Here is a 17,708-nt window from a genome sequence, read left to right as displayed (position 1 = left end):
TTAAAAACAATAATTAACAATGCAATTTAGGTGAAATTGCAGTGGTAAGTTTCCAATTTATAATTTGAACGTCTCTAAAAATAATATGTTAAAAGCCTAAAGCAGTAAAATCAATATGTCACTTAAGCGGTAAGAAGAGGGAAATTATTATGTGTGTTAGGTTGGGAATACTGAATGTGGAATTTTAGACTTTCCGCGGATTGGTTTTGTGCGGAAACCAAGCAAATACGCACGATCTCGCACAAAATAATATTAAGCTTATGTTATCATTTCCGTATAAAAACCGTACGCGCATCCTTAGCAACAGCAATATAAAATTATTGGAAAAATAAATGAAGTTTGAATGTCATCGTATGTATTACATTCAAGATATTACTAGTGACTTCAGCAGCGAATGCTACATTTGTTTTTAAAAGTTCAAGTTCTTTGTCTTACGACTATGCTAAGATGATCCTCATCAAACGGCGACCTACGATTATTTGAAATTATAACACAAACAACACTTAATTGTTCCAGGCAATTACAGGCATTCTGCGAATTCCCTATCATCTCTTTATAGGCTACATAGTTTTTAAATTGCAGTGTTAAGTCCTATAGGCCCTAACTATGTTCTGTACTGAGGAAAGCACCTATTACAGTACAGACTACCTATTATGTTCTCAATGTTGTCAAATTTTTCTGTGTTTAAATTATATTTTAATTGATATTTCTCATGTGTAACGATCTTTGTGACCCCTTCTTTCATATCGCGTATTGTTTCTTAATGCCCGTGATTTCGCCTGCACCCTCTCTTCTTTCTTCCTGTTAGTCCAAGTCGGTGCTACTACTTAAACGAGTTTTAAAATAATAAATTCTCCTGTACTAAAACTACTTTGAAGGAGAGGTATACCTTTGCCCTGCAAATATTTAGTGAAATTGTTTTTATATCTCAGCTACTATAAAAGCTAAATGGACAAAACTTCTCTTGTCAAATATACTCTTACATATTTTACACTTTATAAAACACTAGGCTTATTCAGTGTATTAAAATAGCTGATAACTTACCTTTAAAAATAATATCAAGCGTAAAAAATTTTGCTAAATAGGTAATAAAATATGCAGTTAATTAAATATCTGCATTATTCTTTTACTGGAATGTTTTAAAAACCTACATCAACAACATAGTCTAGAATCGTTTACCTATTCCTTCAAGAAATAGTTTTTTCTTAATCGTTACCCTCAATATTATATTGTCTAAAATTTTTTATTAAAAAATATTTATCCATGACCATAAGGAAAAACATGCCTTTACTAAATACTTTTGCGTTTGTAAAGTAGGCTTTTATTCAACATTACTTTATTCCACTAGTGAGATAAAGACTTTACCTCACAGTTTGAACTTTATCTCACAGTTCATTAGTATTTTCCTAGTACCGGGCACACACGTATACTTTTCCATTCAACTGTTACTCAAGAAGTTAATATATTAGTTACTAGATGTCACTACCTCCACTTCTTTATTACCATTTCTTAAATATACATACACTCAATCTCCTTCTCTTTTCTCTATTTACTACGTCGTAATTTGTGCATTGCATCCATATCTAATATGTATTTTTTTTTTAATTTGTAATAATTTACCTTTTGGGAGGCGAGGGGACTTGAACCTGTGAAGTTTATAACAAGACGCGTTAGTTAACTGAGCTAAACAGACACGATAATTAATTACGTTTTAATATTCCTCTTAAGTTTACAGAAGTAAAATGTGAAATTATTTTAATCACATTAGTCCCGTGAACACTTCTAAATAATCCCTGAAACTTAAAAAAAGACGAAAATACACATTTAAAATGAAAATATATATATTAAAATTATATAATTAATTATAATTTGTTATTTATCCAACGCCTTAGATACCATTCTTCACTAATCATGGCCTCCTACATCATGACCTACCTAGTACACGTATAGTTTCTAAAATCCATACCATGATATGTGATTATATGAGGACTTATTTTCAACATATTTTCTTTTATAAAACAGAATTTTTCTTATGGTCATGGATAAAATTACGTATGGTACTTGTGAGCGTGATCTTTATTGCGCGAGTGGAAAGATGCACTTACCTCACAAGTACCATAAATAACTATTTCTGAAGGAATAGGTAAAAGATCTTAGACTATGTTGTTGTTGTTGTTGTAAGTCTTTAAAACATTGCAGTAATACTAATATGCGTTACAAGAGCGGTATGTTGACGTTTTCATGGTCGAGGAAAAGATTGAAAAAGCGAAACGTAGTTGAGCTTTTTTTAATTTCCGAGAACATAAAAACAAACATACCGCTAGTGTATCGTACATTATTTTGTGCGAAGATCGTTTATTACATACCTGAAAGACGAATTTCTAATTATTTGCAATGAAATCTCCATGTTGGTTTCTGTTTAATGACGGCAACGTCGGAAAACCAAAATATCTTTCTTTAACATTGTTGCTGTAAAATGTTTTCTGTGTTTACTATACTCCAGCAGGCCGTGATAGACGTCTGTCTTTTTTTCCCCCCAGTCTATAAATGCGAACTTAAAACAAACGGTAAGGTTACGTAATGATTTATTTTTCATTTTAATATTTTAACAATATCATTTATATAACATATTGCAGTAATAACATCGGCATCTGGAATTTCGTTGATTTTTTCACGGCTTCCTTAATGTTACTTGTATCAGGAATGCAATAAGTTTCGTGGAGTAGTAGATTTTACTTAATTTTTGCAAATATTTAAAAACAATAATTAACATTGCAATTAAGGTGAAATTGCAGTGGTAAGTTTCCAATTTATAATTATTACTATGTTAAACGTCTCTAAAAACAATATGTTAAAAGCCTAAAACAGTAAAATGAATGTCGCGCTTAAGCGGTAAGAAGAGGGAAATTGTTATGTGTGTTACGTTGGGAATACTGAATGTGGTATTTCACACTTACCGCGTATTGGTTCTGTGCGGAAAACAAGCAAATACGCACGATCTCGCACAAAAATATAATGCAAATTTGATATCATTTATACAGTAATTATCAGCTATTTTAATATTCCGAATAGTGTTTTATAAAGTGTAATGTATGTATATTAAGCATCAAAAGTTTTGTTCATTTAGTTTCTATAGAAACTGAGATATAAAAAGAATAATTTCACTAAATTTTTGCAGGCCAATGGTGTAATTCCCATCTTAATTGAATCGTTCATAATGAATAATAATTTACAAGGAAGCCAGGCACATACCTTAACTTGTGACTCAGTCATGCCTAGCGCGTAGGCGAGCTTCGCCCGTTCAGGTCCCGCCAGGTACTTGGTCTGCTCGAACGTCTTCTCCAGTGCGAAGATCTGTTGCCCGCTGAATGTCGGCCTCGTGTGTTTTTTCTTGCCGTCCTTATCGACTAGCGTCATATTGCCAGGGCCCACTGCAACAGAGAGAAGCAAACACCTTCAAGTCTACTGCTACGTCAAGTCTTGTGCATACACATGTTCGTAATTCTTTGTGTCACCGAACTATAGTAATGCATCATAAATGTCGACGGAAGCAGAATTTTATGTCATACAATTTAGTTTTAGGAGATTAAAAACAAATAAGTCGTCTTACGTGGCGTAGACCTTATTTACTTACTTACTTACCTGTGGCTTTTAAGGAACCCGGAGGTTCATTGCCGCCCTCACATAAGCCCGCCATTGGTCCCTATCCTGAACAAGACCAATCCATTCTCTATCATCATATCCCACCTCCCTCAAATCCATTTTAATATTATCTTCCCATCTACGTCTCGGCCTCCCTAAAGGTCTTTTTCCGTCCGGCCTCCCAACTAACACTCTATATGCATTTCTGGACTCGCCCATACGTGCTACATGCCCTGCCCATCTCAAACGTCTGGATTTAATGTTCCTAATTATGTCAGGTGAAGAATACAGTTCTGTGTTGTGTAACTGTCTCCATTCTCCTGTAACTTCATCCCTCTTAGCCTCAAATACTTTCCTAAGCACCTTATTCTCAAACACTCTTAACCTATGTTCCTCTCTCAAAGTGAGAGTCCAAGTTTCACAACCATAAAGAACAACCGGTAATATAACTGTTTTATAAATTCAAACTTTCAGATTTTTTAACAGCAGACTGGATGATAAAAGGTTCTCAACCGAATAATAACAGGCATTTCCCATATTTATTCTGCGTTTAATTTCCTCCCGAGTGTCATTTATATTTGTTACTGTTGCTCCAAGATATTTGAATTTTTCCACCTCTTCGGAGGATAAATCTCCAATTTTTATATTTTCATTTCGTACAATATTCTCGTCACGAGACATAAGCATATACTTTGATTTTCGAGGTTTACTTCCAAACCTACCGCTTTACTTGCTTGAAGTAAAATTTCCGTGTTTTCCCTAATCGTTTGTGGATTTTCTCCTAACATAAGTTATTCACGTCATACGCATAGACAAGCAGCTGATGTAACCCGTTCAATTTCAAACCCTGTTATCCTGTACTTTCTTAATGGCATAAGCTTACTCTAGAACAAACTTAAAAAGTAAAGGCTACATGCCCTACATATCTGAAACGTCTGGATTTAATGTTCCTAATTATGTCAGGTGAAGAATACAATGCGTGCAGTTTTGCGTTGTGTAACTTTCTCCATTCTCCTGTAACTTCGTCCCTCTTAGCTCCAAATATTTTCCTAAGCACCTTATTCTTAAACACCCTTAACCTCTGTTCCTCTCTGAAAGTGAGAGTCCAAGTTTCGCAATCTGAGGACGTGAGGACGAGCCATGCCGTGGTGATAGAGACCCATAATTCTGTACATGGCTTTTCTAAATATACGAATGTAAAATGAATCTATTGTCCCAGACTATTGACTGTTTCACCACAAACACATGGTCCAGTGTAGATCTCCCTGACCTGAAGCCTGCATGCTGTATTTCATTCTCTTAATCCTTGTAATTTTCTTCTAGATAATATTTGATTATTTTTCGGTATAAACAACTAAAAGTATTAATCGCTGCTATTCCTCTATAATTCTCACAATAATAATAATAATAATAATAATAATAATAATAATAATAATAATATTTTTTTATTTTATTGGGTTATTTTATGACGTTGTATCAACATCTCAGGCTATTCAGCGTCTGAATGAAATGAAGGTGGTAATGCCGGTGAAATGAGTCCGGGGTCCAGCACCGAAAGTTACCCCGCATTCGCTCGTATTGGGTTGAGGGAAACCCCCGGAAAAAACCTCAACCAAGTAACTTGCCACGACCGGGATTCGAACCCGGGCCACCTGGTTTCGCGGCAGACGTGCTGACCGTTACTCCACAGGTGTGGGCTTATAATAATAATAATAATAATAATAATAATAATAATAATAATAATAATAATAATACTTACTTACTGGCTTTTAAAGAACCCGGAGGTTCATTGCCGCCCTCACATAAGCCCGCCATCGGTCCCTATCCTGAGCGAGATTAATCCAGTCTCTATCATCATATCCCACCTCCCTCAAATCCATTTTAATATTATCTTCCCATCTACGTCTCAGCCTCCCCAAAGATCTTTTTCCCTCCAGCCTTCCAACTAACACTCTATATGCATTTATGGATTCGCCCATATGTGCTACATGCCCTGCCCATGTCAAACGTCTGGATTTTATGTTCCTAATTATGTCAGGTGGAGTATACAATGCGTGCAGTTCTGCGTTGTGTAACTTTCTCCATTCTCCTGTAACTTAGTCTCTCTTAGCCACAAATATTTTCCTAAGCACCTTATTCTCAAACACCCTTAATCTATGTTCCTCTCTCAAAGTGAGAGTCCAAGTTTCACAACCATAAAGAACAACCGGTAATATAACTGTTTTATAAATTCTAACTTTCAGATTTTTTGACAGCAGACTGGATGATAAAAGGTTCTCAACCGAATAATAACAGGCATTTCCCATATTTATTCTGCGTTTAATTTCCTCCCGAGTGTCATTTATATTTGTTACTGTTGCTCCAAGATAATAATAATAATAATAATAATAATAATAATAATAATAATAATAATAATAATAATAGTCTAATAATAAATAATCTACTTGAAATAGCATGGGCCTACTGACATTCAGCTCTTTCAGGATTCGAATAGGCCTACAGTTTGAGTAGGTTTGTAGTTAAATATAGTATTTTGTCAGTCACAAAATAGGAATTGGAAATACTAGACTACGCACTATATAGACGTAGTTTTTAGTACGCAGTTCAAAGTTGTGTTATGTACAAGGTAAATAAACATCTTCCATTTGACTTAAGGCTTGAGGAATTCTTATCTACACAAACGTACTCGAAAAGAGAGGAGCTCCGTCTTTTGTTTTTATATCAAGCCGAACAGACTTTGGCGCGACTGTACGCCAATTTAAGTTAACAAGCAGGCCGTGCATACGCGCCCAGAACTCCCTCTCCTCGTACGGTCTGTTCCTTTTTGAGTCGTCTCTCCAAAAGTACCTCATCATGTCTTTCCAAGAATATCAGAAAAATGGAGTCTCACTTTTTCCTTCCTTCTTACTTCGTCGTGTTTTTTTATTATAACGTTTATTATGGCGGCAATAATGACTGGACCGACAACGAGAATGGAGCCCCGGGATTGGCTGCCCGTGAGCGCTTGCGCGTCGCGATTGGTCGTGCTATTAAGGCCGGGCGAGGGGAGTACAAGATGCTCCGCGGGGAGGAAAGCAAGGCTGAAGATGGCGGCCACGCGAAGGAGGGGGACGGGAGGTGGGAAAGAGATAATAATGGTCCATAAAGAATGAGATGAGAGTCAAATAAGAGAAGTGAGAGCGACTTAAAACCGCAAAAAGAAGGGCAGACATAGAGTAACACATAAAAATGATTGATGGCATCGCACCAGGGCTGACTTGTATTCCCCTCAAGCTATTCTCTAAGGTTCTTGGGAAATAGCAATTATACCGGTATCAGCGACAGGCTAGCTTCGACAAGGACAAATTTGTTGCAATGAATTTGTTAATTTTTAACGTCATGTTCGGAAAAGACAGATGTACACAGACACGGCAGATGTATTTAAAATGTGGGATAAAGGCACAGTTCCTGGATATGTTGACTGTTCAAAACATACAGAGGTGAGCCTACCTGGAGAGCCGCCAAATTACTCTTCAAGGAACGACCACTCATATAAATTGAGGGAAAGAAGACAGAGGACGGACACTGGAAAGTTTTCTTTTCTCAATCGTACTATCAGGGACTGGAATGCTTTACCTGCAGACTTACTAAAGGCTTTACCAACAACCAAAAATGTATTTAAAAATAGGCTTAAGGACCTTACTAATAGACGGTAATTATACACAGTATTTAAAGGGTGTAAATGATATGTTGTTATTGAAGTGTTGTATCAGTGAAGAATTATGTTGTGTCAGTGAAGTGTGTTGTATCAGTGAAGAAGTATGTTGTGTCAGTGAAGTGTGTTGTGTCAGTGAAACGTGTTCCTGTCAGTGAAGCTTTATAGTTTATAGTGGCAGTGCAAAGTATTTGAACAGTGAAATGTTTTTGAAGTGTTAGTGAAATCAGGATAAAATCAGTGAAATGTGTCGTAGTTCCAGTGCAGTGAGTGAGTTGACAGCGAAATGAGTGTAGTGATGAAAGGTAGACTACTTGTGCAGATATGAACACATCATACTCGTGGGTTTTAGTTCGATCCTAGTTTTAAGATACAAATTATATTTATTTCAAATGTTATTTTAAGTGATCGTTTCATTTAATTTAGGATATTCCCTGTTATTATTATTATTATTATTATTATTATTATTATTATTATTATTATTATTATTATTATTATTATTATTATTATTAATTATTGCTAGTATTAATTATTAGTATTATTATTAATTGTATTTTTAATTAATAAGTTTATTATTGTCATTATTGAGTGTAATTAGTTACCACTGCCACCGGGTATATACCCATTGCAGTGTGAATAAATACATACATACATACTTCAAACGAAGGTAGAGAATTTAAAAAATAAACATAAGCTTAAAGATATTTCAACCAAAAAAGTTTAATAAAACTTTGCTCGTGTTTTTGCTTCCTTTTCGAAATAAAAATTGTTTACATAAAACATTTCATAGCGTGTTTTTGGAAAAACCTGATGTAATTTCCAATATGCTCAATCATTTTAAGAGAGCGGTGTATTATGATGATGAATAATTAAATTTGTCCTTCAAATTTGCAGAAACTTTAATCGGAACAAGTGTAACATTTCGTTCAGCAGAGGAATATTACAGTGTTACAGTTGTTCGGATAAAATTTTTGTGCATATTTAAACGACAAAACTAAAATTCTTTCAATCATGTATTATCATAATACACTGCTCTCTTATATTCACTGAGCATATTGGGAATTAAAACCATTGTATATATTATTTTAATGTACCGAAGTAGGCCTACATATGATATTTCCATGCAGATATTCTGCGTCATCATACGATGGAAGAGTAATGGAACGGAGAAAAATTCTCTCCGGCGCCGGGATCCGTTCATGATATGCGTAAATCACGGCGCTTATTCCGTCGGATCCCGGCCAACTAGTCACTCATAACGAGTGCACCTCAGCACATATGTGGACTTCGGTCCTAGGTTCATATATATCTATGACGTAGTGCAGAGGGCGGCCACTAGAGGGAACCCAAGAGTTGGAACTTAAAACTGAGACGATTCTGTCCGACGCCGGGGTGGAATCCGGTGTGGCTTAGTGGATAAAGCGTCAGCACGTAGAGCTGAAAACCCGGGTTCAAATCCCGGCGCCGGAGAGAATTTTTCTCCGTTCCATTACTCTTCCATCGTATTAAAACCATTGGCTTTCCCAAAACACGCTATGAAATGTTTCATATAAAACAATTTTTATCTCGAAAAGGAAGCAAAAAACGAGTAGGGGTAATTTTTAACGTCATGTTCGGAAAAGACAGATGTACAGAGACGCGGCAGATGTATTTAAAATGTGGGATAAAGGCACATTTTCTGGATGTGTTGACGCTTCAAGCGAAGATAGAGAATTTAAAAAAATAAACATAAGCTTACAGGGGGTTACTCTTCGAGATATTTCAAACAAAAAAAGTTTTATACAGTGTTGCTCGTTTTTTGCTTCCTTTTCGAAATAAGAATTGTTTTACATAAAACATTTCATAGCGTGTTTTTGGAAAAACCTGATTTAATTTCCAGTATGCTCAATCATTTTAAGAGAGCAGTGTATTATGATAATGAATAATTAAATTTGCCCTTTAAACGTCCAGAAACTTAATCCGAACAAGTGTAACATTTCGTCCTGCAAAGGAATATTACAGTGTTACATTTGTTCGGGTCAAATTTGTGCACATTTAAAGGACACAACTAATATCCTTTCAATCATGTAGACTAGCAATTAAACGTAAGAAAAATAGCCTATAAGTTAGGTTATAGCAAACAAACGTGAAAAAAACAAAACACAGAGGTCTGTGTATAAGTTAATTTCCATTAGAATGATTCATGAGGTAAATGCTGTTATGAAGATCTTTCAGATAAATTCCTTATAAGACTTTTATGTTAATCTGTCACGCAAGAAACGAGCAAAGAATAAACTGACGTCTACCACGAGAAGATAGGAGAACAAAACAGCACGAATAATCCATTTTCAGGGTGAAGAGAACTTTTGCTGATTAACCTCTGTACAGTGGAACTTGCCCAGGTTGACCAAGTTAGCCTATCAGATGACCATATCATGAAAATATGCGTTTTAGCTTATTTAAAAGCACTGATAGGCCTAATTGTTTGTGTCGACGATATCTAAATTAGACTGAACTTTATAGGAAATCGTGTAATCTGCACGTATTTCTATGTGTACGTGTTATAAATAATTCCTAGTTTCTTTTCAAAGCAAATTAATTTTAAATGCTTTATTTATCCCTGATATAGCGCCTTCATCTATTTTTACCAGGCAGTACATCTCACTTGACGATATGTGTCAGAGGAAGAACAATTGTTTGTATGCATCTGAAGTCTGACTAGTGTAATAGGCCAGTGCATCTAATCAGCAATGTATAGGCACACAATGGAAAGGAAAAGGAACTGGTCAACCTACCCCATTATCTCCTGGCTTAGTTTCCTAATGAGCGATGCCTTATTGGTGTCACTTGTGAGGCACAAACCTGTCTACGGACAGTTGACTAAATAATAATAATAATAATAATAATCAATTGCATCTCATTATACCTGTTTCGTCGTCTCATTGTCTGTGGATGATCTCTTCTATTCATCATCATCGTCCTTGCAGGTATTAGGCCTAGTGGCCTGTTACGGTCTCCGTCCATCTTTTCAGGGGGCGTCCCAAAGATCGTCTTCCATGTGGTATATAGAGGAGAATTTGTCTTGGGAGTCTGGAACTGTCCATCCTATTGTCATGGTTAAGCCATTTTTGTCTATAGTGGTTGAGATGTAATAATAATAATCTATAGCCTACTAATAATAAATCTGTAGCCGAAATTTTTCTGGTAATTTTTGATTTTCCAAAAATAATTGGTCCTAACATATATAATTAACCACCCTGAAACCGAAAATCGCATTTTTGAAATTTTTGTTTGTATGTCTGTCTGTATGTTTGTTACCTTTTCACGCGATAATGGCTGAACCGATTTATATGAAAATTGGAATATAAATTAACTTCGTTATAACTTAGATTTTAGGCTACATGGCATTCAAAATACTTTATTTAAAAGGGGGGTTATAAGGGGGCCTGAATTAAATAAATCGAAATATCTCGCTTATTATTGATTTTTGTGAAAAATGTTACATAACAAAAGTTTCTTTAAAAACGATTTCCGATAAGTTTTATTCTTTACAAAATTTTGATAGGACTGATATTTAATGAGATAAATGAGTTTTAAAATTAAAATAACGCCATCTAAGACGATGCAATGAATTAAGAACAAATGACTTCGTCTATAAGGGGCCTTGGACAACAACAATCGAAACAGGGGCCTTGGACATCAACAATCGAAAGCTATTAAACATAGCCTACAGAGAATGTTTCTGTGTTTGTATGAAGTAATACCAGAAGCTAAATTAACCGATTTGTATAATTAATTATTATTTCACCATTGGAAAGTGTAGTTTCTCTAGATGGACATAATGCTATAATGTTATTACAGTAACGTCTGAGTAAATCGAGGACAGGTAAGATTAAAATAGCTTTTTATGCACAGAAAATTAGATAGCCTATTTTGTACATTCGTTTTCTGTATTTCTTAAAATAATATTTATGTACACTCATTTTAATCTCGGAGAATCAACGAACAACGAGTGTGTATTGATTTAGTATGCACTAATAGTACGTTAGCTTAGCAATCCATTATTTTATATTTCAAATTTTAACTATGCTCAATTGAATCGTGTTAAAATACATAAAATACATATGCAATAAATGCAATGCAAAAAAATTGGGTAATGAACGAAGCAGATTATCTTGCGCTGTTGTAAAAGTTGTTCCCTGGATCAAACGTCCTATTTTAATTATGTAATTACTTTATATTTATTTCTAACAGGTGCAGCGGAGCGCACGGGTATGGCTAGTAATAATAATAATAATAATAATAATAATAATAATAATAATAATAATAATGTTATCTGCATTAGGCCTACTACTAGATTATATAAATAGTTGTCGGCCTGGTTGGCACAATTGGTATATCACTGGCCTTCTGTGCCTGAGGTTGCGGGTTCGATCCCGGGCCAGGCCGATGGCATTTAAATGTGCTTAAATGCGACAGGCTCATGTCAGTAGATTTACTGGCATGTAAAAGAACTCCTGAGGGACAAAATTCCAGCACACTGGCGACGCTGATATAACCTCTGCAGTTGCGAGCGTCGTTAAAACATAACATTTAACATTTATAAATAGTTAGGCCTAGATTTCTCGGACATTTAATTCAATTATCTAATGAAAGTCAACATGGCTAAGAAGTAGCTGACGAATATTAGCCTATTCTTGACCACGCTCAGATTTTTCTTGATTCTTATAGGCCTACCAGAGATTTTTATATAGGCTACTATACCATAAACCTACGACATGGAATCCACATCTTTACTTCCCTCCCAAAGGAACCTAGACTGAAGCTTTTTTGGCCTTCAAAATTCATCGCCCTCCCGTGGTTTTTGAACCCGAGAACATCAGATCAATGGCAACTGTCGACCACCAAGAACGAGTTTGTATTTGTAATTTGTCAATGAATCTCTTTTTATTAGCGTGTTACTAAAACGACAAAACTTCGTAAGTAGGAAAGTACTGCATTAAATCTTGACGTAACAAAATTCCAGTTGTGAAATAAGTCACAAAAGTAACCACTTCTCACTAAAGAAACCACAATTCTTTTTTTTTATTGTCCAATTTAATAAACCCTATTTCACCCTGAGGTATATTAGGGTTATAGTTGGTATCAAGATACATATTTTATAAGCAATAAACAATAATACAATTATAATACAAAATTGTGGTCAAGGTTACAATTCACATGAATTATGTACAAGAATGCACCTTAATGAAAGAATGGATCGTTTCATAAAGCGTCAAGGCATGTCTCTATATTTATATCTAATGGTTATAGGAAGAAATACTCGTGTGTATATATATATATATATATATATATATATATATATATATATATATATATATATATATACCAGTGGCTTGTGCAGCAAATGCTGCAAACTAAGTTCATTAGACGTTCAAATAAACATTTTTAAGATTTATTTTCAATGAAGAATACCAGACATTCTGAAAGTTGTTTGCTTCCATAATAATGAAAGATACTCTCTCTCGAGCCAATACTGAAGAGAAGCACGCATATAAATATCTACACCACACCGCCATTAAATATATGAAAAAGACCCAACCCCACTTGATTAATAACTATAAAAATATTTGATTTTTAATAATATTATTATCTTACGTAAGTTTTATAGCTATATAGCCGCCACTCAGTAAAATATAGAAATCAAAATCTAATTTAAGATATTCTCTACATCTAACGTTTCACTTTCATATCATCAATACAGCATTAATATGTATAATTAATGAAAAATAGTCACATCATGGCATTAACTACAATAATATTTCATTTCTAATGGTAAAAATGTCATCAAACCATCTCAAGTTTTGTAGTTTTTAATATCCAATACACAGCTGTACCCAGAATCGAACCTTCAAATTATTTTTAGTAAGTTAAGTTTTTAATAACCAATTAAATTTTAATAACCAAATTAATGTCAGCATTCTTGCAGATCATGGCCTTCGTGTAATATTGTTTACTGTAGTGTGTGTTTTGTTTTATTCTGAAATGCAACACGACCGACTTGATCCTCGCTTCGCTTCTCCTAAATGCAATTAGCTAGTTCTCAAAACTGACGACAGATGGATTTTGGAAAATAGGAAAATTATGTAGGAAAATTGACATTTCACTGAAAACTACTTCTTTTCCGAAAAACTTTGGATGCCAGGCATGAAAATGAGGGGTCACCCATTAAAATCCGTTCAGCCGTTTTCCCGTAATTTCCATTACCAGTTCAAATTATATATATATATATATATATATATATATATATATATATATATATTTAAATAAATATTAAACATGTTATTTTAGAAGCAATAAATAGCTATACTAAGAGATGGCTTAAAATTTACGAATTAAATACATTATTTAGTAAAAACAATTGGCAAAAATCAGGTATTACAAGAAATGGCTCAAAATTAGAAATCAAATGCCTAATTGAAATAAAAATTAAAACCAATAGTACAATATTATAGTATGCGAAATTGAAGACTTACAGTTTCATTATAGTTGATTAGAACTAATACGATTTTTTCCCCCCGGAATAATTTAACATTTTACAATTCCACGAATATTCTATTCAAGAAGGACATGAAATACTTATATGATTTGGAATTGGTAAGTATATTGGTTAACGGTTTGGTAAATGTATAATTTAAAGTGTTCAGTATCAACTCAAGCTCGTATCTTTCACGGCAAAAGACTGGACAATCATATAATACATGTTTGACATCTTGAGATTCCTCCCCACAAATGCAAGTTGCATCGTCTTTAATATGGAATCTATTTAAGTATTCCCCGAATTCTCCATGCCCAGTCAAAAACTGTGTCAGTACGAAATTTGGCGTTATTACTTTACATTTATTACGATCATAGACCGTTGGAAAATACAGCTCTTTTGTAAGAATTCCCTTATCACTATTGACCCAGCTTTCGTTCCATTCTTGCATATAATGTTCTTTGGCTACTTTTTTGATATATATGATATCGGACATAAATTGTACGACAGTGGCACATCAGAGTTGGCCTGCCATCTTTGCCAATTCGACGGCTTTCTCATTTCCAACTATCCCAGTGTGCCCTCTGACCCAAGTTATACAAATATGGACGACACTTTTCATTATTAAAGTTCTTATCTCTGAGGCTATAATGTTAGTGTTATATTTATCATTAATTGATATTACCGCTGACTGCGAGGCACTGTGAACCAAGCGCTGTAACCAGACTGACTGCACCATTTGATTGCTTCTCGCAAAGCTAATAGTTCCGCCTGAAACACTGAGCACTCTGAGGAGAGTCTGAAGATGGCTGTACAATTCTTTTTCGACACATTTTGTAAGATTCCGGAAAACAAAGAGATTAGCCTATAGTGCAGATTTTCTCAGATCACATCTATTTCTCATTTTGCCGTTACCCATCATCTCTATACATCATCGGCAGTTATTTCTTTGTCTCTGAACAACTTCTGAAGTTTAAAATGTTCGCTATATAAAGAACATTATACTGGGTGTTCATTTCAAAGTGTGTCATGACGTCACTGTTGTTGGGTCACCGATCTGAAGCGAGTTTCAGCTTATATGTTAGAGAAGTTGCCTATTATTTAAGGCGTTCTTCAATCTGAACTTGAGAACGTGTACGGTATAACTTGAACGTCGTAGCAACAGATGGCGGTCTGTACGATCTGTGTGCTACAATAACCTCTTTCGAATTGTGTTTTGCGCCGGCAAGTCGTACGCAGGGTATTTGTTATCATCGGTTGCGTACGGTAACATTCCACAACACAAATCAAATGCTCCGTGTCCATGTTGACCGTCGAAGTTAATGTCAACAAATACGTAAGTAATCGTCTTAACCCTCTCCCCATATCCCGACAGTACGTATTTCCAAACAGTTCACATTCCTGCCAATACCGACGTTACCGTACGTATCGGTACGTACTCTTCAGAATGAACGCCGTACTTGCTAGGCAACTTCTCTGCCTCACAGGTTATACACCTCTGCGGAAGTGTAGGAAGATTGAATTCTCTAGGCTCATCGGCTAGCCACATGACGGCTTACAGCGAGCCATGACACACTTTGAACTGAACACCCAGTAGATGATAGACTAATGTGTTTCACAAAGACACACTCTTGTGCAAGAGATCTGCATGAAAAAGAGTTACTTTCTTGAGATTAGGGTCTAGTTCACAGTGGGAGGGACCTGAGAATAATTAATTGTTGTTATTATCACAGCTGGAGTCAGCCATCTTAGCTGACATTTCATGGAAGTGTAGCTAGTAGGTCTATAACTATTAATATTTTAGCAGCACCTACATCTGCTCTTTACGTTGCGCTCTTAAGATAAGATATAATCAGCCATATTACTCTGCTCTTAAAGCTTCGTCTTGAATAAACAGTGCAGCGCTCCGCACGCAATCGCTTTGTGTTTGAACTTATTTCTAATGTCTTGAAATTAACTTACTGAAATGATTAAAGGTAAGCCTTTGTATTATATAGAGGATTTCACGTTAAGAAAAAAGCATTAGTTTTATGGGCCTTGTCTAATACATTGTACAAGCTATGTGGTAGGCAGGCGTTTCTATGGAAACTGGTCATTTGATGGAATAGCCCCATATGCTCAATGCTTTTTTCTTAACCTGAAATCCTCTATACAGAAATAAATGACGATCGCTGTATCAAATTTGAAGATTATCTTTCTGGAAACGAATAGTAATGGACAAGAAAGGACTCGGGTTTTGATTACCTAGAAATTGACAAATAATTATCATGCGACAAGGGATTTGATTTAGTAGATTATGAATTTAATCTAGGGCTAGAGAACACCAAAACTTCGACTGGCATTTGTTGGGACTATTTTGCGAATACAATAATAAATAATATTATTATTATTAAATAAGATATTCAATTTACTAACCTAGCGGTGGTATATGCCGCTTGGTCGAGTTATATTCAGGGATGGCCAGCACTGATTGAATGGATAAAGGGAAGAGAACTTATTAAAAATATATCCATGTTAAATTTTAGATTTGTCTGAGAAGTATAAGTACATTATAAGAATGTAAGTTTTAATTTTAATCCACAATTTTCACAAGTTTGATTTTTTCATTCCAAAGAAATATTTTCTCAACTTTTCGTATAGAAAAGTGAAATTTTCAGGTATAGGCCTATTTATTTAGTAGCCTTACCGAATGTTTTCGTAAATCTAATATACCGTATATACGTATTACTGAAGATAGTGTATTGAAAGTTTTGAAAATATTCGCATGGAAATTGTTTGTAAGGAAATGAATTAACAAAGCAACTATTGTTACATCATAAGAAAAAGATACGTGCCCATGTGTTGTAAAAATGTCAGCTCTGTAGCTTCAGCAGATTTCGAGAAAATGATTCAATATTCTGATGATAGGAAGTTGCTCACAAATATCACCTTAAAAGCATAATGCGATAAGAGTTTTGTTATGTAATATTAGTTACACTTAAAACAGATACAGTACCTAGGTAACTTTGCTTTGTACTGTAATATTGTTTTGATTAGTTTATTGATTACTTTTGTAAGGCTAAAGATACCATCAATATAAATTCCAACTTATCATGTCATACTCAATCTCTTTCTTTGGAATATCACTTTCTTTATGAATGATGTGTTTCATCCACTTAATACAGTATAATATTATACTACTATGGAATTTAAGTGAATATTCCTTCTTAATTCTCTATTATGTTATTAAGAATTAAAACACAAGTGCAATATTAAGAAATCAGTGTTAGTACATTTGTTTTCCGCTGGAGTTTCAAACGATTTCTTAAACCTATGGGCTATTTTGTATGGAGTCAACTACGAAAAGCAGATTACTACAAAATAACAATTCGTAATATCGAACTTTTAAGACAACGCCTTCTTGAATGTTGGGACCGGCTAGATCAAAGACAGATATCCAGTGCTATTGGACAATGGAGAAGACGCCTACAAATGGTTGTGCGGGCAAATGGCGGTCACATAGAGCATCATTTTTAATTTTGATTATTTGAAAGATGATTAACTTAATTATTATTAATGTTACCAACATTCAGTTTCTGCATTTTGAAGTAATAATTGTCTTCAAAAACCACATTTTTCACATCACTGTGTATTGACCTCCATAAGATTTTAATTGAGCCTCAAAAAACATAATAAAAAGTCCTGCTCATCTTTGAAGTCTACTCTATCCAACAGTGTATTCGTTATAAATTAATGTTACGTATTTCCGAAAATAGGGTATTTCTAATTTTGTGCCTATTTTACCCACTGTAAGGCTATACTTACTTACTGGATTTTTTAAGGAACCTGGTTCATTGCCGCCCTCACATAAGCCCG

General features: G+C 34.7%; 1 protein-coding gene across 1 annotated transcript in view; it reads right to left on the bottom strand.

Moving 5' to 3' along the window:
• Positions 1 to 17,708, bottom strand: part of HGTX (HGTX homeodomain transcription factor) — a 279,836-nt gene that overhangs the window by 123,631 nt on the left and 138,497 nt on the right. The window contains exon 3 of the mRNA XM_069824996.1: positions 3,253 to 3,407. Within this exon, the coding sequence (XP_069681097.1) occupies positions 3,253 to 3,407 (155 nt within the window). The remainder of the gene's footprint in view (positions 1 to 3,252; positions 3,408 to 17,708) is intronic.

This window comes from Periplaneta americana, chromosome 4 (assembly GCF_040183065.1).
Source record: "Periplaneta americana isolate PAMFEO1 chromosome 4, P.americana_PAMFEO1_priV1, whole genome shotgun sequence".
Lineage (NCBI taxonomy): Eukaryota > Metazoa > Arthropoda > Insecta > Blattodea > Blattidae > Periplaneta > Periplaneta americana.
Note: the sequence above shows the minus strand (reverse complement) of the source record. Positions and strands in the feature narration are given on the sequence as shown.